Here is a 19,459-nt window from a genome sequence, read left to right as displayed (position 1 = left end):
CCTATTTAATAAGGGGGAGGGAAACTGAGGCCGAGGGGACGATGACGTGTTTGAGGCCAGGGAAACGAGCCCCAGACCACCCGGGAATCCCTAGGGGATCCTACCCAACCTCCTGGCTCCGGCCCACCCCCGTCCGGACTCCTGACAGTCCTCGATCCCTGCTGGCCCTGCCCATTGCGGCGTGGCCTAGTGGATAGAGCCCGGGCCTGGGAATCAGAAAGACCTGGGTTCTAATCCCGGCCCTGCCACTCGTCTGTCGGGTGAAGTCACTTCACTTCTCTGGGCCTCGGTTCCCTCATCTGTAAAATGGGGATTAAGACTGTGGGACGGAGACTGCGTCCAACCTGATTAGAACGCCCTCCACCCCGGCGCTCAGAACAGTGCCTGGCACACAGTGAGAGCTTAACAGACACCACAGTTATTATGATCATTCTCCCTCTTCCCCGCTCAGATCACGGACACCCGGTTCTTGATATAGACATGGTAAGGGTCGCTCCGCTTGTCCACCTTCCGGGAGCGGGTGTAGCCAAGGACGAGGCTGCCCACGGTGACGGCGAAGAGGAACATGACGAAGAGGATGTAGATGTAGGAGTTGTCGTCCCTGCCGAGTCCGGTCGCCGGGCCGGGCTCCGTCCGGTTCCCCCCGGGCTGGCAGGGCGGCGGCGGAGGAAGCGGGGGGCCGTGGAGGGTCTCATTCAGGGCCTTCAGGATCCAGCGCAGGCTCCGGGACCAGGCCGCCGTCCGGTTGCTCGTCTCCATCACGGCTGGAAGAGAAGAGACGGCAGAAGAAGGGGATCGACCGCTGTAAGAGAAAAAAAAATGGTATTTGTTAAGCGCTTCCTTATATGCCAAGCACCGTTCTAAGCGCTGGTGTAGACACAAGGTAATCAGGTTGTCCCAAGTGGGGTTCACAGTCTATCCCCATTTTACAGATGAGGTCACTGAGGCACAGGGAAGTGAAGTGACTCGGTCAAAGTCACACAGCTGACAAGTGGCAGAGCGGGGATTAGAACCCACGACCTCCGACTCCCAAACCCGGGCTCCTTCCGCTAAGCCACGCTGCTTCTCTTAACAAATGCCATCATTATTATTATTATTCTCTAAAAGAAGGGAAGACATCATCATCATCTTCATTCATTCATTCATTCATTCAATCGTATTTATTGAGCGCTTACTGTGTGCAGAGCACTGTACCAGGCGCTTGGGAGAGTACAGAAGAACAATAAACAGTCACATCCCACGATGATCTTAAGCGTTTACTATGTGTCAGGCAGTGTTCTAAATTCTGAGGTAGATACAAGCTAGTCAGGTTGGACACAGTCCCACATAGAGCTTGCAGTCTTAATCCCCATATGATAATAATAATAATAATAATGTTTGTTAAGCATTTACTATGTGCCAGGCACCAGACAGTGGATACAAGCAACTTGGGTTGGACGCAGTCCCTGTCGCACATGGGGCTCGCAGTCTCAGTCCCCATTTTCCAAATGAGGTAACTGAGGCCCAGTGAAGTGAAGTGACTTGCTCGAGGTCGCACAATAGACGAGTGGTGGAGCCGGGATTAGACCCCAAGCCCAGCCTTGGCCTAGTGGAGACAGCACAGGCTGGGAGTCGGAAGGACCTGGGTTCTAATCCCGGCTCCACCACTTGGTCGCTGGGCGACCTTGGACAAGTCGCTTCACTTCTCCGTACCTCAGTTTCCTCATCTGTAAAACGGGGATTAAGACTGTGAGCCCCACGTGGGACAGGGACTGGGTCTAGACAGATTCAGCGTGGCTCAGTGGAAAGAGTCCGGGCTTAGGAGTCAGAGGTCATGGGTTCTAATCCCGGCTCCGCCACTTGTCATCTGTGTGACCTGGGGCAAGTCACTTCACTTCTCTGGGCCTCAGTTCCCTCATCTGTAAAATGGGGATTAACTATGAGCCTTATGTGGGACAACCTGATTACCTTATATCTACCCCAGCGCTTAGAACAGTGCTCTGCACATAGTAAGCGCTTAACAAATGCCAACATTATCATTATTATTATTATTATTAGCCTATATCTACCTCGGCGCTTAGTAGACTCCCTGGCACATAATAAGGGCTTAACAGATACCGTAAAAAAAGAGACAGAGAGAGAGAGAAGAATCTCCCACCATTTCTGTCACTCCCCAGCCAAGCTCAGAAACCCTTGTCCTCCCCCACAGCCTCAGTTTACCCCACGCAAACACACCTGGCTTATACTGATTTGGTGGGGATTCATTTATTCATTCAGTAGTATTTACTGAGCGCTTACTGTGTGCAGAGCACTGTGCTAAGCGCTTGGAATGTACAATTCGGCAACAGATATCAAAGGTATGAGTAGAAGCGTTCCCCTGGCCGGCACAGGCCTGAACGGGAATGCTCTACTGTGTTCCGGGGGCCGGTTCCACCCCGACTCCCCGTGACAATGTTCCTTCCTTCCTAAACTGACACCCCTCACAATTTCCCTGACACCACCCAAGTTTGGGCTCTCATTTCCCGCCCACTCCCTCTCACCCGTCAGGATCGACCCCTCTTGAGAAGCAGTTCCTCTGTCATTCATTCATTCAATAGTATTTATTGAGCGCTCACTCTGTGCAGAGCACTGTACTAAGCGCTTGGAATGGACAATTCGGCAACAGACAGAGACAATCCCTGCCCGCTGACGGGCTCACAGTCTAATCGGGGGAGACGGACGGACAAAGACAAGACAACGTAATCACGATAAATAGAATCAAGGGGATGGACACCTCATTAACACAATAAATAGGGTAATAAAAATAGATACAAATGAGCACAGTGCTGAGGGGAGGGGACCCGTAACGGGGTAAAAATAATAATAATTGTGGCAATTAAGCGCTTACTATGTGCCAGGCACTGTGCTAATTGCTGGGGTGAATACAAGCAAACCGGGTGGGACCCAATCTCCGTCCCACATGGGCCTCACAGTCTCAATCCCCATTTTACAGACGAGGCCACTGAGGCCCAGAGAAGTGAAGCGACTTGCCCGAGGTCACACAGCAGACAAGTGGAGGAGCCGGGATTAGAACCCATGACCTTCTGACTCCCAGGCCTGTGCTCTATTTACTCTTTCCAGGTTGAAAACTTTATAATCTGCAACCGCCCCAGCCTTTTTTAAGGGTATTTCAACAGTGTTTATTGAGCGCTTACTATGCGCAGAGCACTGTACTAAGCGCTTGGAATGGACAATTCGACAACAGATAGAGACAATCCCTGCCCAATGACGGGCTCACACTTCTTGTTTGCTTACTATATGCTGGGCACTGTGCTAAGCACTGGGGTAGATGTACACTGTAATCAAGTTGGACACAGTCCCTGTCCCACCTTGGGCTCACTGTCTGGGAGAAGCAGCGTGGCTCAGTGGAAAAAGCCCGGGCTTGGGAGTCAGAGGTCATGGGTTCTAATCAACGGCTCTGCCACTCGTCAGCTGTGTGACTTTGGGCAAGTCAGTTAACTTCTCCGTGCCCCAGTTCCCTCATCTGTCAAATGGGGATTAAGACCGTGAGCCCCATGTGGGACAACCTGATTACCTTGTATCCCCCCAGAGCTTAGAACAGTGCTCGGCACATAGTAAGCGCTTAACAAATACCATCATTATTAATAAATACGATTCATTCTTAATAAATACGATTGAACGAAAGAATCATCAAATCCTTACAGCTGCAGCTGATCCTGCAGTGTAGGAGCAGCATGGCCTAGCGGAAAGAGCCCAGGCTTGGGAGTCAGAGGTCGTGGGTTCTAATCCCGGCTCCGCCACTTATCAGCTGTGTGACTTTGGGGAAGTCACTTCACTTCTCTGGGCCTCAGTTACCTCGTCTGTAAAATGGAGATTAAGACTGGGAGCCCCACGTGGGACAACCTGATCACCTTGTATCTACTCTAGCGCTTAGAACAGTGCTTGGCACATAATAAACGCTTAACAAATATCATTATTATTATTACTGTTATTATTATTATCCTGCCTAGCTGTTTTAGGGCAAGCTGTCAGGTGATTCCCTTGTTGACCACAAGGAGGAGCGTAGCAGACTTTGACTGTGAATCTTCGCCTTTCTCCCCATTTAATTCAAAGGCTCCTTTAATAATAATAATAATAATAACAACAATAATAATACTAATAATGGCATTTGTTAAGCACTTACTCTGTGCCAGGCACTGTACTAAGCTCTGGAAGTAGACACAAGATAAACGGGTGGGACACAGTCCCTGTCCCAAATGGGGCTCACAGTCTCCATCCCCATTTTCCAGATTCATTCATTCAATCATATTTATGGAGCGCTTACTATGTGCAGAGCACCGTACTAAGCGCTGGGAACGTACAATTCGGCAACAGATAGAGACAATCCCTGCCCAGTGACAGGCTCACAGATGAGGTAGATTGAGGCCTAGAGAAGTGAAGTGACTTTTCATTCATTCATTCAATAGTATTTATTGAGCGCTTACTATGTGCAGAGCACCGTACTAAGCGCTTGGAATGGACAAATCGGTAACGGATAGAGACGGTCCCTGCCGTTTGACGGGCTCACGGTCTAATCGGGGGAGACGGACGGATGAGAACAATGACAATAAATAGAATCGAGGGGATGAACATCTCATTAAAACAATAGCAAATAAATAGAATCAGGGTGATGTACATCTCATTAACAAAATAAATAGGGTAACGAAAATATATACAGTTGAGCGGATGAGTACAGTGCCGAGGGGATGGGAAGGGAGAGGAGGAGGAGCAGAGGGAAAGGGGGGAAAAGAGGGCTTAGCTGAGGGGAGGTGAAGGGGGGGCTAGAGGGAGCAGAGGGAAAAGGGGAGCTCAATCTGGGAAGGACTTCCCTAAGGTCACCCAGCAGACAAGTGGCAGAATGGGAATTAGAACCCATGACCTCTGTGGTTTATAAATAATAATAATTATGGTATTTCTGAAGTGTGTACTAGGTGCCAAGCACCGTACTAAGCTCTGGGGCGCATACAAGCAAATCAGGTTATACAGATTCCTTGTCCCACGTGGGGCTCGCAGTCTCAAACCTCATTTTCCAGATGAGGTCACTGAGACGCAGAGAAGTGAAGTGACTTGCCCAAGGTCACACAGCAGACAAGCGGCGGAGCCGGGATTAGAACCCACGACCTTTTGACTCCCAGACCCGGGCTCGATCACTACACCTTGCCGCTTCTCCATAAAGAGACACAAATAATATTTACACACCTCTGTGAGGAGTTAGTGAGGGTGTGGCTGTCCACACCCTCGGACTACACACCCCAGAGTCACAGGTATTGTAATTTTGTACAGATCATCTTTGGCGTCCGATGTTTTGGGAACCCTTCAGCTTTCAGGGTTTTTTTGGGGTTTTTTTATGGTGTTTGTTAAGCACTCTGTATGTGCCAGGAACCGTATTAAGTGCTGGGGTAGACACGAGCAAATCGGGTTGTGCCCAATCCCTGTCCCACAAAGGGCTCACGGTCTTCATCCCCATTTTACAGACGAGGGAACTGAGGATAGAGTCACAGAGCAGGCAAGTGGTGGGGCCAGGATCAGAACCCAAAGTTTTAAACTTCTGCCTTCCAAGTCTGCCTCGTTTCTCCAGAAACTCAAATCGCAAGCCCCTGCCATCCTTTCCTCGGGGGTCTTCGTTAACCACTGTGGTATTTATGAAGTGCTTCCTGTAATAATAATAATAATAATAATAATGGTGGTATTCATAAGTGCTTACTAAGTGGCTGGCTCTGTACAGAGTCCTGGGGTAGATGCAAGATAATCGGATGGGACTGAGTGCCCGTCCCACATGAGGCTCGCAGTCTGAGTCCCCATTTTACAGATGAGGCAACCGAGGCTTAGAGAAATTAAGCGACCGGCCCAAGATCACACAGCAGACAAATGGCAGAGTGGGATTAGAACCCAGGTCCTCTGAGTCCCAGGCCAGTGTTCTTTCCACTAGGCCAGGCTGCTTCTCACGTGCCAAATACTAAGGGCTGGGGTAGATATCTATCATTCAATCAATAAACTTATTAATAATAATAATGATGGTATGTGTTAAGCACTTACAATGTGCCAAGCACTGTTCTAAGCGCTGGGGGAGATACAAGGTAATCAGGTCGTCTCACATGAGGCTCCCAGTCTTAATCCCCACTTCCAGATGAGGTAACTGAGGTTCAGAGACATTTAGTGACTTGCCCAAGGTCACACAGTAGACAAGTGGTGGAGCCAGGATTAGAACCCACGTCCTCTGACTCCCAAGCCCAGGCTCTTTACTAAAGCCACCCGGAATGAGAAGCAGCATGGCCTAGCGGATAGAGCATGGGCCCGGGAGTCAGAGGACTTGGGTTCTAATGCCAGCTCAGCCACTTTTGTGTGACCCTGGGCCAGTCACTTCACTTCTCTGGGCCTCAGTCACCACATCGGGAAAATGGGGATTAAGACGGTGAAAACTCCAAATGGGACGTGGGCTGTGTCCAACCCGATTATTCATTCATTCAGTGGCATTTATGGATCGCTTACCGTGCGCAGAGCACTGTACTAAGCACTTGGAAAGTACAATTCGGCAACAGATAGAGACGATCCCTACCCAACATACCCCAACACTTAGTACAGCGCCTGGCACATAGTCAGCGCTTAACAAATACCATAAAAGCCAGGGGGAGTTCCAGGCCTGAAGTAAAAATAATAAATGGTGATATCTGTTAAGCACTTACTATGTGCAAAGCACTGTTCTAAGCGCTGGGGGATACAAGGTGATCACGTTGTCCCACGTGGGGCTCACAGGCTTCATCCCCATTTTACAGATGAGGGAACTGAGGCACAGAGAAGTGACTTGCCCGAAGTCACATAGCCGGCCAGTAGGTGAGAGATGTAGTAGGAGAGCAGCGAGGTAAGGTAGGAGGGAGGGCTCCTCAGGGGAGACACGGCCCGCTCCCACACAGGCCTCCCTGTCTCTGAGGAAGAACAGATATTCTATCCCCATTTTACAGATGAGGAAACCGAGGCACAGGGACATTAAATGACCCCGAGGTCACCCAGCAGGCAAGCGGCAGAGCCGGGTTAGAACCCAGATCCTCCGATCCCCCGACCCTAGCTCTTTCCTCTAGGCTGTTACTTCACTCATGAAACTCGCTGTGGGCAGGGAACGTGACTACCGACTCGGTTGTACTGTCCTCTCCCAAGTGCTTAGTACAGTGCTCTGCACACAGTAAGCCCCTCACTAAATATGACTGATTAGTATGAATAATAGCTGTGGTACTTTTTAAGTCCGGTTACAAGCAAATCGGGCTGGACACGGTCCCTGTCCCACATGGGGCTCACAGCCTCGATCCCCATTTTACAGATGAGGGAACTGAGGCCCAGAGCAGTGAAGTGACTTGCTCACGGTCCCACAGCAGACAAGCGACGGAGCCGGGATCAGAACCCAGGTCCTTCTGACTCCCAGGCCCGTGGTCTATCCATTGAGCCACGCTGCTTCTCCCGCGATTCCCGTCCCCAATATCTACCAACGCTGAGCCCCCAGGGGAACCAAGGAGAGCTCAGAGAGATGCCCTAAAGGGAAGTGGCCAGACAGGCAGACAGTTACTATCCTATGGACAATGATTCTCCCCTTTTTCAAAGCCTTATCGAAGGCCCATCTCCTCCAAGAAGCCTTCCCTGACTAAGCCCCACTTTCCTCTTCTCCCCCTCCCTGCTGCATCGCCCTGGCTCCTTCCCTCTATTCATCCCCCCTCCCCGCCCCACAGCCCTTATGTCCATGTCCGTCATCTATTTATTTCTATTAATGCCCGTCTCCCCCCATCTAGACGGTGTCTGTTTAACGCGTCTGCGCTCAGTAAATACGACCGAATGAATGAAACGGTCCTTTCTAATCAGGTGACTCGATCCTGCCCATGGCCATCAGAGTCAGGGTCCCCAGGGCAACCGGAAGGGTTTTACGGTCTTCGTTCCCCCACATCATCCCAGGAAAACATCTCAGGGAGGGAAAAGGACTTGCCTGAGGTCCCACAGCAGGTCAGGCAGGAGTCGAGACTCGAATCCAGCTCTCTAGACTCGAATCCAGCTCGGGGTCCCAGGCAGCGGGAGTGACCGGGGGAAGCACCCGCAGAAGATGAACAGGTCTTACGGAAGCCCCTAAAGGAGAAATATATTTGGTCCTTGGATTCGCACCCCTTATTCACCCCTCCCTCAGCCCCACAGCACGAGGTCCATATCAGTGATTTATTTATTCATATCAATGCCTATTTCCCCCTCTAGACTCCGAGCTCGCTGCGGGCAAGGAACGCGCCTATCGACTCCCTCGCGTTGTACTCTCCCGGACGCTTAACACAGTGCCCCGAAAAGAGTAAGTGCTCAATAAATACGAACGATCGATCGATTGATTTTCTGGGCCCGTGGGGTCCTGGCCGCGGGAGCATTCCGTACGAGTTTGGGTGCCCGTGTGCAACAATGTGTGAGTGTGCGGATGTGTGTCTGCGTACGAGTTTGTGTGTTTGCGCAGCTTCGTCTGTGTGAGACCGTGTACCCACAGTAATCCAGTCACTTCTCCTCTCCCACCTTGATCACCGCACCAGCCTCCTTGCCGACCTCCCTGCCTCCTGTCTCTCCCCTCTCCAGTCCATACTTCACTCTGCCGCCCGGATCATTTTTCTACCGAAACGTTCGGATGGCGTTTCCCCCTTCCTCAAGACCCTCCGGCGGTTGTCCATCCACCTCCGCGTCAAACGGAAACCCCTCAGCGTGGGCTTTAAAGTCCTCAATCACCTCGTCCCCCTCCTACCTCACCTCGCTACCCTCCTGCTACAACCCAGCCCACCCACTTTGCCCCTCCAACGCCCACCTAATCGCCGCACCTCCATCTCGTCTATCACGCCGCCGACCCCCGGTCCACATCCTGCCTCTGGCCTGGACGCCCTCCCTCCTCAAATCCCACAGACAATTCCCCCCCCTTGCTTCAAAGCCTTATCGAAGGCCCATCCCCTCCAAGAGGCCTTCCCCGATTAAGTCCTCCTTTCCTCTTCTCCCTCTCCCTTCTGCATCACCCTGACTCGCCCCCTTTATCCAGGCCCCCCCGTCACCCCCTGCTTCACAGCCCTTCTGTTCACGTCTGTCATATTCATTCAGTCATTCAATCGTATTTACCGAGCGCTTACTGAGTGCAGAGCACCGTACTAAACGCTCGGGACGGACGATTCGGCAAGCGATAGAGACGATCCCCACCCAACCACGGACTCACAGTCTAAAAGGGGGAGAATTTATTTATATTAACATCTCTCTTCTCCTGTGGACCGTAAGCTCTTTGAGGGCCGGAATGTGTATAGTGCTGTATTCTTCCAAGTGCTTAGTACGGTGCTCTGTACCTGGTAAGCAGCATTCCTTCACTAGTATTTATTGAGCGCTTACCGCGTGCAGAGCAGCGTACTAAGCGCTCGAGCACCGTACTGAGCGCTCGGCACGTAAAAGCAGCACGGCCTCGTGGACAGACCACAGACCCGGGAGTCAGAAGGTCGTGGGTTCTAATCCCAGCTCCGCCACGCGTGGGCCGCGTGGCCTTGGGCAAGTCACTTCATCTCTCTGGGCCTCAGTTCCCTCATCTGGAAAATGGGGATGGAGACTGGGAGCCTCAAGTGGGACAGGGACCGTGTCCAACCCGATTTGCTTGTATCCACCCCCGTGTTTAGTACGGTGCCCGGTACACAGTAAGGGCTTAACAAACACCATTTTTAGTAGTAGTAGTAGTGGTAGTGGTTAAGCGCTCAGTAAATACAACTGACAGATCCCGGTTCGGCAGTGTGTGTCTGCATGTGTGTGAGTCTGGGTGCCCTTGTACAACACAGTGTGTGCGACTGTGTGCGTGTGTGTGTGTTTGTGTGTGTCTGGGGGCGAGGACGAGTGCGGAGAAGCAGCCCGGCGGAGTGAAGGGAGCCCGGGCCTGGGAGTCAGGAGGTCGTGGGTTCTAATCCCGTCTCCGCCACTTGTCCGCCGTGTGACCTTGGACAGGTCGCTTGGCTTCTCTGGGCCTCAGTTCCCTCATCTGGAAAACGGGGATGGAGAGCGTGAGCCCCTCGTGGGACGGGGACTGGGTCCCACCCGACTCTCAGCACAGTGCCAGGCACCTGGTGAGCGCTTAACCAAATGCCACAATTCTTCTTCTTCTTCTTATATTATCATTGTTAACGTATTCTATCAACTTCTTCTTCTACCCCGAGACGCCGAAGGTTGTCCCCGCGGAGCCCGGCTCTGGGGGCACACTGCCAGTCCCGGTGCCCCCCGCCCGGACCCCCGGGACCCCGGGACCCCGGACCCACCGACCTGAAGCTGGCGGCCGGGCTCCCTGCGGCCCGGCCCTCCGCACGGGGCTCCGCACCGGGCGGGACGCGCTCAGGAGCCGCCTCCGGAGGAATGGACGAAGCCGGGGCAGCCCCCTGCCCCTGTCCCCTCCCCCTGCCCCCTCCCCCTGCCCCCTCCCCCTGTCCCCTCCCCCCGTCCCCTCCCCCCGTCCCCTGCTCAGCCCCGCCCCCTCCATCCGCCCGCCCGGGCTGGGGACCCAGCCTCCTGCCCAGGGCCCCCCTTCTCCCTGCCCTCCCCCTGCCCCTGCCCCTGTCTCTCCCCCTGCCCCTGTTCCTGTCCCTACCCCTGCCTCTCCCCTTGCCCCTGCCCCGTCCCATCCCTGCCCCTGCCCCTGCCCTTCTCTCTGCCCCTGTCTCTCCCCCTGCCCCTGTTCCTGTCCCTACCCCTGCCTCGGCCCTTGCCCCTGCCCCTGCCCCATCCCTGCCCCATCCCTGCCCCTGCCCTTCTCTCTGCCCCTGTCTCTCCCCCTGCCCCTGTTCCTGCCCCTACCCCTGCCTCGGACCTTGACCCTGCCCCTGCCCCTGCCCTTCTCTCTGCCCCTGTCTCTCCCCCTGCCCCTGATCTTGTCCCCAGCCCTGCCTCGGCCCTTCTCCCCGCCCCGTCCCATCCCTGCCCCTGTCTCTGCCCCGTCCCTGCCCCTGTCTGTTCCTGTCCCTACCCTTCTCTCTGCCCCTGCTCCGTCCCTGCCCCGTTCCTGTCCCTACCCCCGTCTGTGCCTCCCCCTGCCCCTGCCCATCCCCCTGCCCCGTCCCATCCCTGTCCCTGTCTCTGCCCCTGCTCCTATCCCTACCCCTGCCCTCGTCCCCGCCCCGTCCCATTCCCGTCCCTGTCTCTGCCCCGTCCCTGCCCCTGTTCCTGCCCCGTCCCTGCCCCTGTTCCCGCCCCTCCCCTTCTGTCTGGCCCGTCTCTCCCCGTCCCCTTTCCTCTCCCCACCGCTGTCTCCGCCTCCCCCTGCCCCTCCCCCCTGTTCCTGTCCCTACCCTGTCTCTGCCCTTGTCCCTGCCCGTCCCCTGGCCCTGCCCCATCCCTGCCCCTGCCTCTGCCCCTGATCCCGCCCCTACTCTTGTTCATTCGATAGTATTGATTGAGCGCTTACTCCGTGCGGAGCACTGTACCGAGCGCTTGGAAGGGACAAACGGGTAACAGATGGAGACGGTCCCTGCCCTTTGCCGGGCTTACGGTCTAATCGGGGGGGACGGACGGACGAGAACGACGGCGGTAAATAGAATCAAGTCTCTCGTCCCTCCTCCGCCCCCTCCCCCCTCCTGCCCTTGTCCCCCCCGCCCCTGTTCCTGCCCCTCCCCTGCCTCTGTCCCGTCCCTGTCTCTGCCCCTGCCCGTCTTCGCCTCTGCCCTTCCCCCCGTTCCTGTCCCTACCCCTGTCTCTCCCCCTGCCCCGTCCCCGCTCCTGTCTCTGCCTCCCCCTGCCCCTGTTTCTGTCCCTCCCCCGTCTCTGCCCTCATCTCTGCCCTTTTCCCTGCCCCTGTCCCTAACCCCCGTCTCTGCCCGTGCCCCGTTCCTGTCCCTACCCCTGTCTCTCCCCTTGCCCATCCCCGCCCCCGTCTCTGTCCTTGTCCCTCCCCCTGCCCGTCTCTTCCCTCAGCCCCTGTCTCTTCCCCTCTCCCTGCCCCTGTCCCTCCGCCAGCCCCTTCCTCTGCCCCCGTCTGCCCCCTCCCCCTGCCCCAGCCCCAAGTAGGCCGTCTTGGGTCAGAGAGCCCGCGGGCACCAGTGCCACTGGCCGGCTCCCAGCCCGCCGGGCACACGCGAGGGTAACCCGGTCCCAGAGTCGGTACCACCTCGGCTGATGCCCTGAGAGGAGAGAGAACCGAGGCAGCCACGGTCCGAGGGGGGAGCGGGGTCCCCCTGAGGGGTCAGGGAACCCGGCCGGCAGCCCCCATCACCCTTCCCTCCTCCGCCAACGGGGCGAGGACGGAGAGGGTCCTTGTAGGCCTGGGGTCGGGGGGGAGGGGGCACCCACCGGGGATGCCAACCGCCCCCGGTGTCAAACCTTCTCCCCGGCACATCGTTCCGGGGGCAAGAGAGCGCCTGTCGACACCGGAGACCCCGGACGCGGCCGGGCCCAACCGGGAATCCTCTAGACCGTAAGCTCCTTGAGGGCAGGGAACGTGACTCTGTGTTGTACTCTCCCAAGCGCTTAGTACAGCGCTCTGCACACGGTCAGCTCCTCGTGGTCAGGGAACGCGTCTGTGCCGTCGTTACATTGTACTGTCCCAAGCGCTTGGTGGTAACGATGATGACGGCAAGCGCTCGCTATGTGTCGAGCACCGTTCTAAGCGCCAGGGTCGATACGAGGTCATCGAGTTGTCCCACGTGGGGCTCACGGTCTCCGTCCCCATTTTACAGATGAGGTAACTGAGGCCCGGAGAAGTGAAGTGACTTGCCCAAAGTCACACAGCTGTGTCCCAAGTCAGAGTTAGAGTACAGTGTTCTGCACGCCGTGAGCTCCTTATGGTCCGGGGACGAGTCCGCTGTATCATCATATTGCACTCTCCCGAGCGCTCGGTACAGCGCTCTGCACACAGTGAGCTCGTTGTGGTCGGGGAGCGGGTCTGCTGTATCGTTATATTGCCCACTCCCAAGTGTCTAGTACAGTGCTCTGCACACAGTAAGGTCCTCATGGGCAGGGAGTGCGTCCATTATTGTTGTTTTTATTGTACTCTCCAAAGCGCTTAGTATACCGCTCTGCACACAGTAATACGATTGACTGGGAATCAATCAGTCAGTGGTATTTACTGAGCGCTTACTGTGGGCAGAACATTCATTCATTCATTCAATCGTATTTATCGAGCGCTTACTCTGTGCAGAGCACCGTACTATGTGCTTGGAAGGTACAATTCGGCAAAGATAGAGACAGTCCCCGCCCAACGACGGGCTCACAGTCTGGAAGGGGGAGAGCACTGTACTAAGCGGTTGGGAGAGTACGGGAGAGAGACTGGGAAGCAGCGTGGCTTAGTGGAAAAAGCACAGGCTTGGGAGTCAGAGGTGGTGGGTTCTAATCCTAGCCCTGCCACTTATCAGCTGGGTGACTTTGGGCTAATCACTTAGCTTCTCTGTGCCTCGGTTACCTCATCTGTAAAATGGAGATGAAGACTGTGAGCCCCACGTGGGACAACTTTCTATCTGCCCCAGCGCTTAGAACAGCGCTTGACACATAGTAATCACTTAACAAATGCCATCGTTATTATTACGACGGTATACCAGGGTCGGTAGATACGTTCCCTGCCCACGAGGAACTTTAGCCTGGATAGGATGGCAGTGCCCGCCGTCACCCAAGCGGGCCACCCATTCTGGGACTGACATCCCTCTCCAAAGCTCCCTGCCGCCCCTGGTCCCCCATCCCCACCACCTCAGGCACAGCAATCTCAGCCCTGCCCTCCTCTAATACTAATAATAATGATGCGGCTTGCCTGAGGTCACACAGCAGACAAGCGGCAGAGCTGGGATTAGAACCCAAGTCCTTCTGACTCCCAGGCCTGGGCTCTACCCACTATTCATTCAATACTCATTCAATAGTATCTATCGAGCGCTTACTATGTGCAGAGCACTGTACTAAGCGCTTGGAATGAACGAGTCGGCAACAGATAGAGACGGTCCCTGCCGTTTGACGGGCTTACGGTCTGATCGGGGGAGACGGACGGACGAGAACGGTGGCGATAAATAGAGTCGAGGGGAAGAAGAAGCAGCGTGGCTCAGTGGAAAGAGCCCGGGTTTAGGAGTCAAGGGTCATGGGTTCCAATCCCGGCTCCGCCAACCGTCAGCTGGGTGACTTTGGGCAAGTCGCTTCACTTCTCGGGGCCTCCGTGACCTCATCCGTAAAATGGGGATGAAGACAGTGAGCCTCATGTGGGACAACCTGATTACCCTGTATCTACCCCAGCGCTTAGAACAGTGCTTGGCACATAGTAAGCACTTAAATGCCAACGTTATTATTATTATTATTATTATTATTAGGCTATGCTGATTCTCTCTCCTTTCCACTTAGACTGTGAGCCCCGTGTGGGACAGGAACTCTGCCTGACCTGATTGATTTCTGTCCAGTAAATGCTTAACAAATGTCACTACTCTTACTGGGTCAGGTTCTGAAGATTGTGCAATTCACTCTGGGAGATACCCACCTTCCACCCCATAGCAACCTTTTTATATACATATATATGTATATTATATATTTGTTAAGCATTTACTATGTGCCAGGCACTGTACTAAGCAATGGGGTGGATACAAGCGAATCAGGTTGGATTGTGCAATTCACTCTGGGAGATACCCACCTTCCACCCCATAGAAACCTTTTTATTTACATATGTATATATTCGTTAAGCATTTACTATGTGCCACGCACTGTACTAAGCGATGGGGTGGATACAAGCGAATCAGGTTTGTAGTCCCTGTCCCGTATGAGGCTCACAGTCTCAATCCCCATTTTACAGATGAGGGAACTGAGACACAGAGAAGCTAAGTAACTTGCCCAAGGTCACAGAGCAGACCAGCGGCAGCAAAGTATGAGACCTTTTATTTTTTAAAAAAAAAAAGGCATTTTTAAGCACTTACTATGTGTCAGGCACCCTTCTAAGCATTGGGGTAGGTACGAGTTAGGCCGGATACAGTCCCGTCCCACATAAGGGTTCACGTTCTAAATAGGAGGGCGAAGAGGTATTAAATCCCCTTTCTGCAGTTGAGGAAACTGAGACAGGAAGAAGTTAACTGACCTTCCGAGGGTCACGGAGCAGGGAAGTCCTCTGGCTCCCAGGTCTGTGCTTTTATCTGGAATGCAAGGAAATTCGGCAGTCAGAGAACGTGAGGGGGGCGAGAAGAGCTTAGCTTCTCTGGGCTTCGGTCTCCTCGGCTGTAAAAGGGGAATTTAACACTGTTCTCCCTCCCACTTACACTGGGAGCTCCATGTGGGACAGGGCACTGCGCCCGACCTGATAAACTCGTATCCACCCCAGCGCTTAGAACAGAGCTTGACACATAGTAAGCGCTTAACAAATACCATAATCATCGTAGCTAGAGTCTCCCCAGTCGAACAGGCAAGAGAATTGATTCTTGACCAGGCAGGAGAACTGAATCCAGAAGTTCCTGGGATCCAAGGGGTGAGAGAGGTCATCCTGTCCAGGCCCCTGCCTCCAGCCGGCCCCCCGTATCCTACCACAAGCAACGTTGTCCTGGAAAAGCCTGTTCCAGCGTTACAGAAGCTCTTCCTCTCTGAACCGAATCCGCTCTTTCGTCAGTTTAAACCCGTTTCCTCTGGCTCTTTCCTCAGGGAGGATGAAGAAGAGTGGTCGGCTTCCCTAGACGGAAGCTTGGAAACCCGGAGACTAGCGCTCTAGGCTTCGGTGGGGTTCATACCACAGAAGCGTAGGATTCTTGCCGCGAGACACGACGATCGGCGGCTGAAATAAATCCCGGGTGCTGGTTCTGTCCTCACAGGGAAGCAGCGGGGCCCAGAACGTGGGCCTGGGTTCTAATCTCGGCTCCGCCACGTGCCTGCGTTGTGACCTTGGGCGAGTCGCTTTAATTCTCGGTGCTTCAGTCACCTCCTCCGTAAAATGGGGATTCAGACCGCGAGCCCTACGTGGGACAGGGACTGTGTCCGATCCAATTACCTTGCATCTACCCCTGAGGCCCCGTGAGCCCGTTATTGGGCAGGGATCGTCTCTATCTGTTGCCGATTTGTCCATTCCAAGCGCTTAGTACAGTGCTCTGCACACAGTAAGTGCTCAGTAAACACGACTGAATGAATGGAACATAATAAGTGCTTAACAAACAAAAGTACGAGTTGCCAAACTTTACGAGACAGTAAATTTCATAGGCTTAGCTGAATGTGTTCTATGGAAGTGACGTGCAGATTTGCTGGCGGTATATCAGTAAAGACTCTGAAGTCATTAAGGTCCCTGAAATTGGCTACAAATCAAATAGAGAAGCAGTGCGGGCTAGTGGATAGCGCACAGGTCTGGGAGTCAGAAGGGCCTGGATTCTAATCACGACTCCACCGTTTGCCGTGTGACTTTGGGCAAGTCACTTCACTTCTCTGGGCCTCGGTTCTCTCATCTGTAAAATAATAATAATAATGATGGCATTTGTTAAGCGCTTACTATGTTCAAAGCACTGTTCTAAGCGCTGGGGGAGATAGAGGGTCATCAGGTTGTCCCACATGGGGCTCACAGTTTTAATCCCCGTTTTACAGATGAGGTCACTGAGGCACAGAGAAGTGAAGTGACTCGCCCAAAGTCACACAGCTGGCAAGCGGCAGAGCCGGGATTCGAACCCTTGACCTCCGACTCTCAAGCCCCCGCTCTTTCCACTGAGCCACGCTGCTCTGAAGACTGTGAGCCCTATGGGGGTCAGGGAATGTGTCCAACCTTACTTTCTTGTATCTACCCCAGTGCTTAGAACAGCACCTGGCATACAGTAAGCACTTAACAATTTCCATTATTATTATTATTATTGTTAACAATAAGAATAAATCAAACTGAAAGCATCCCTCCATGTTATGAGCAGTAAGCCCCATTCCCTTCTCGGCCTGGAGGTCAATCACCCCTGATACCATTTGGGGTCCGCTCTCACGTGGGATACACTTATTCGGACACGTCCTCTAGACCGTCAGCTTATCTCTGCTAATTCTGTTGTACGGTACTCTCCCGGGCGCTCAGTAATAATAATAATGTTGGTATTTGTTAAGCGCTTACTATGTGCAGAGCACTGTTCTAAGCGCTGGGGTAGACACAGGGGAATCAGGTCGTCCCACGTGAGGCTCACAGTCTTAATCCCTATTTGACAGATGAGGTCACTGAGGCCCAGAGAAGGGAAGCGACTCGCCCACAGTCCCACAGCTGCCGAGTGGCAGAGCCGGGATTCGAACCCATGACCTCTGACTCCCAAGCCCGGGCTCTTTCCACTGAGCCGCGCTGCTTCTCTACACACAGCACACACAGCAAGCACTAAAATACCACTGACTGATTGGCGTAGTCGCTCCCTCAGATTCCTCTTCCGCACACTGCGTCACTCCGACCCAGAGGAGGCAGTGAGGGCGTGAGACAGGCACAGGGAGGGAAAGTCAGAGAAGGAGAATTCTTCCCAACTATGTTCCCACGAGGCCTTGTGGACAGAATGACCTGCGGAGTAATAATTAAACCCTTCCTCTTTCCACTCCCGCGGGAAGGCAGTTTCGCCGCCGTCATCTACAACGGGCACAGGCGGCTTTCCTTGGTGATGATAACGGCATTTGGTAAGCGCTTACTCTGTGCCGAGCTCTGCGGCAGAGACAAGATCATCAGGTCAGACACGGTCCCCGAACCACACGGGGCTCCCTGGCTAAGTAAGGAGTGAGATCGGGTAGCGAATCTCCGTCGTTCGGGTGAGGAAACCGAGGCACAGAGAGCGAAGTGACTTGTCCAAGGTCATGCGACAGGCAAGGGGCGGGGCCAGGATTAGAACGTAGGTCCTCTGACTGCCAGGCCCGTGCTCATTCCACTAGGCCATATTGCATCTCTTTTTTTCTGTTTGTTTCATGGGGTTGGTTAAGCGCTTCCTACGTGCCACACACTGTACTAAGCGCTGGGGTGGATACGAGCAAATCGGGTTGGACCCAGTCCCTGTCCCACGTGGAGCTCACGGTCTCGATCCCCGTTTTACAGATGGGGGAACTGAGGCCCAGAGAAGTGAAGCGACTTGCCCAACATCACCCAGCAGACAAGGATTAGAACCCATGGCCTTCGGAGTCCCAGACCCGGGCTCTGTCCACCATACCATGCTGCTTCTCCTCCTATCCTCCCCTCTAGCATTTATGCACGTATCCATTATGAACAGTGCTTGGCACATAGTAAGCGCTTAACAAATATAACAATAATAATAATGTTGGCATTTGTTAAGCGCTTACTCTGTGCAGAGCACCGTTCTAAGCGCTGGGGGAGATACAGGGTCATCAGGTTGTCCCAAGTGAGGCTCACAGTTCATCCCCATTTTACAGACGAGGTCACTGAGGCCCGGAGAAGTGAAGTGACTTGCCCACAGTCACACAGCTGACAAGTGGCATCATTATTATTCGGTTCCTTCCCCTGTCTGTTTTAATATTTAATTTTAGTCCCTACTTTCCCCACGTGATGTAACCTCCTTGAGGGCCAAGATCTAGTCGACTATTTCTAGTGTGCTTGCCCAAGGGCTTAGTACAGTGTCCTGCACAGGGTAGGTATCCAGTAAATACTATGGATTGAGACCTTCAATCTCTTAATCAGGGCCTCAGCAGATGGTGAATCTTGCAAAATTTTAAAGATCCTCCCGACAACGAGAATCCATAAACCTTCCGGGTTTAACCTTTCTCTAAACTATTAGCTGGTTGCGGACAGGGAACGTGCCTACCAATTCTGTTGCACTGAACTCTCCCAAGCGTTCAGTACGGTGCCCCGCACATAGAGAGAGAGCCCGGGCTTGAGATTCAGAGGACGTGGGTTCTAATCCCGACTCGGCCGCTTGCCTGTGTGACCTGGGGCAAGTCACTTCACTTTTCTGCGCCTCAGTGACCTCATCTGTAAAATGGGGATGGGGACCGTGAGGCCCACGTGGGACAACCCGATGACCCCGTATCTACGCCAGTGCTTAGGACACTGCTTGGCACCTAGTAAGCGCTTAACAAATACCAGCATTATTATTATAGTAAGCCCTCAATAAATACCACGGATTGTCTCCCAAACAATCCGTCTCTTTTCCTTATCTCTAATCCACCTTAAAGAGAGAGGAGAAGAAAGGCCTAGAGAGACCAGTAATTTAACATCAATCTGGGAAATATCCTAAGGCAAATGATGGGATAATGTTGCAGTTGAAAAGCCAGAGCGAACGAGAAGGAAATCCACTTGGCTTTGTACAGAGCAAATTGTTCAGATAGATTTAATCCCTTCGAGGACAGGTAATGGGGATGAGAGCGAAATAGTAGATGTAATCTCTCTAGACTACGCAGAAGTAAACTCATCCTTTAGACTATAAACTCGCCGAGGGCAGGCAACGTAACCACCAACTCTGTTACACTGTGCTCTCCCAAGCAGTGCTCCGCACACAGTGGGCGCTCAGTACGATCGAGCGATCTTTTGACTGGAAGGCTCTTGTTTGTTCCA

At 53.6% G+C, this 19,459-nt stretch overlaps 1 protein-coding gene across 2 annotated transcripts; it reads right to left on the bottom strand.

Annotated features, from left to right (window-relative positions):
- Positions 1–371: 371 nt before the first annotated feature.
- KCNE3 (potassium voltage-gated channel subfamily E regulatory subunit 3) lies at positions 372–15,235 on the bottom strand. 2 transcript variants are annotated; one of them, XM_029058129.2, is made up of 3 exons: positions 15,062–15,235; positions 7,985–8,121; positions 372–802 (listed from the first exon to the last, which is right to left on the bottom strand). In XM_029058129.2, exon 3 carries the CDS (start codon positions 757–759, stop codon positions 448–450), a length of 312 nt encoding a protein of 103 aa, XP_028913962.1. In that variant the 5' UTR covers positions 760–802; positions 7,985–8,121; positions 15,062–15,235; the 3' UTR covers positions 372–447. The 2 variants fall into 2 exon arrangements, with proteins under 2 accessions (XP_028913962.1, XP_028913963.1); XM_029058130.1 differs by lacking the exon at positions 15,062–15,235 and adding an exon at positions 10,300–10,337.
- Between the last annotated feature and the right edge of the window lie 4,224 nt (positions 15,236–19,459).

The sequence above is a fragment of the Ornithorhynchus anatinus genome, chromosome 2, assembly GCF_004115215.2.
Source record: "Ornithorhynchus anatinus isolate Pmale09 chromosome 2, mOrnAna1.pri.v4, whole genome shotgun sequence".
In the NCBI taxonomy this organism is placed as follows: Eukaryota; Metazoa; Chordata; class Mammalia; order Monotremata; family Ornithorhynchidae; genus Ornithorhynchus; species Ornithorhynchus anatinus.
The sequence above is the reverse complement of the archived record's forward strand: the minus strand, read 5'-3'. Positions and strand labels throughout refer to the sequence as shown.

Excerpts from the sequence above, each read along its gene's own strand:
- KCNE3 (XM_029058129.2), bottom strand. The coding sequence starts at position 759 with ATGGAGACGAGCAACCGGACGGCGGCCTGGTCCCGGAGCCTGCGCTGG.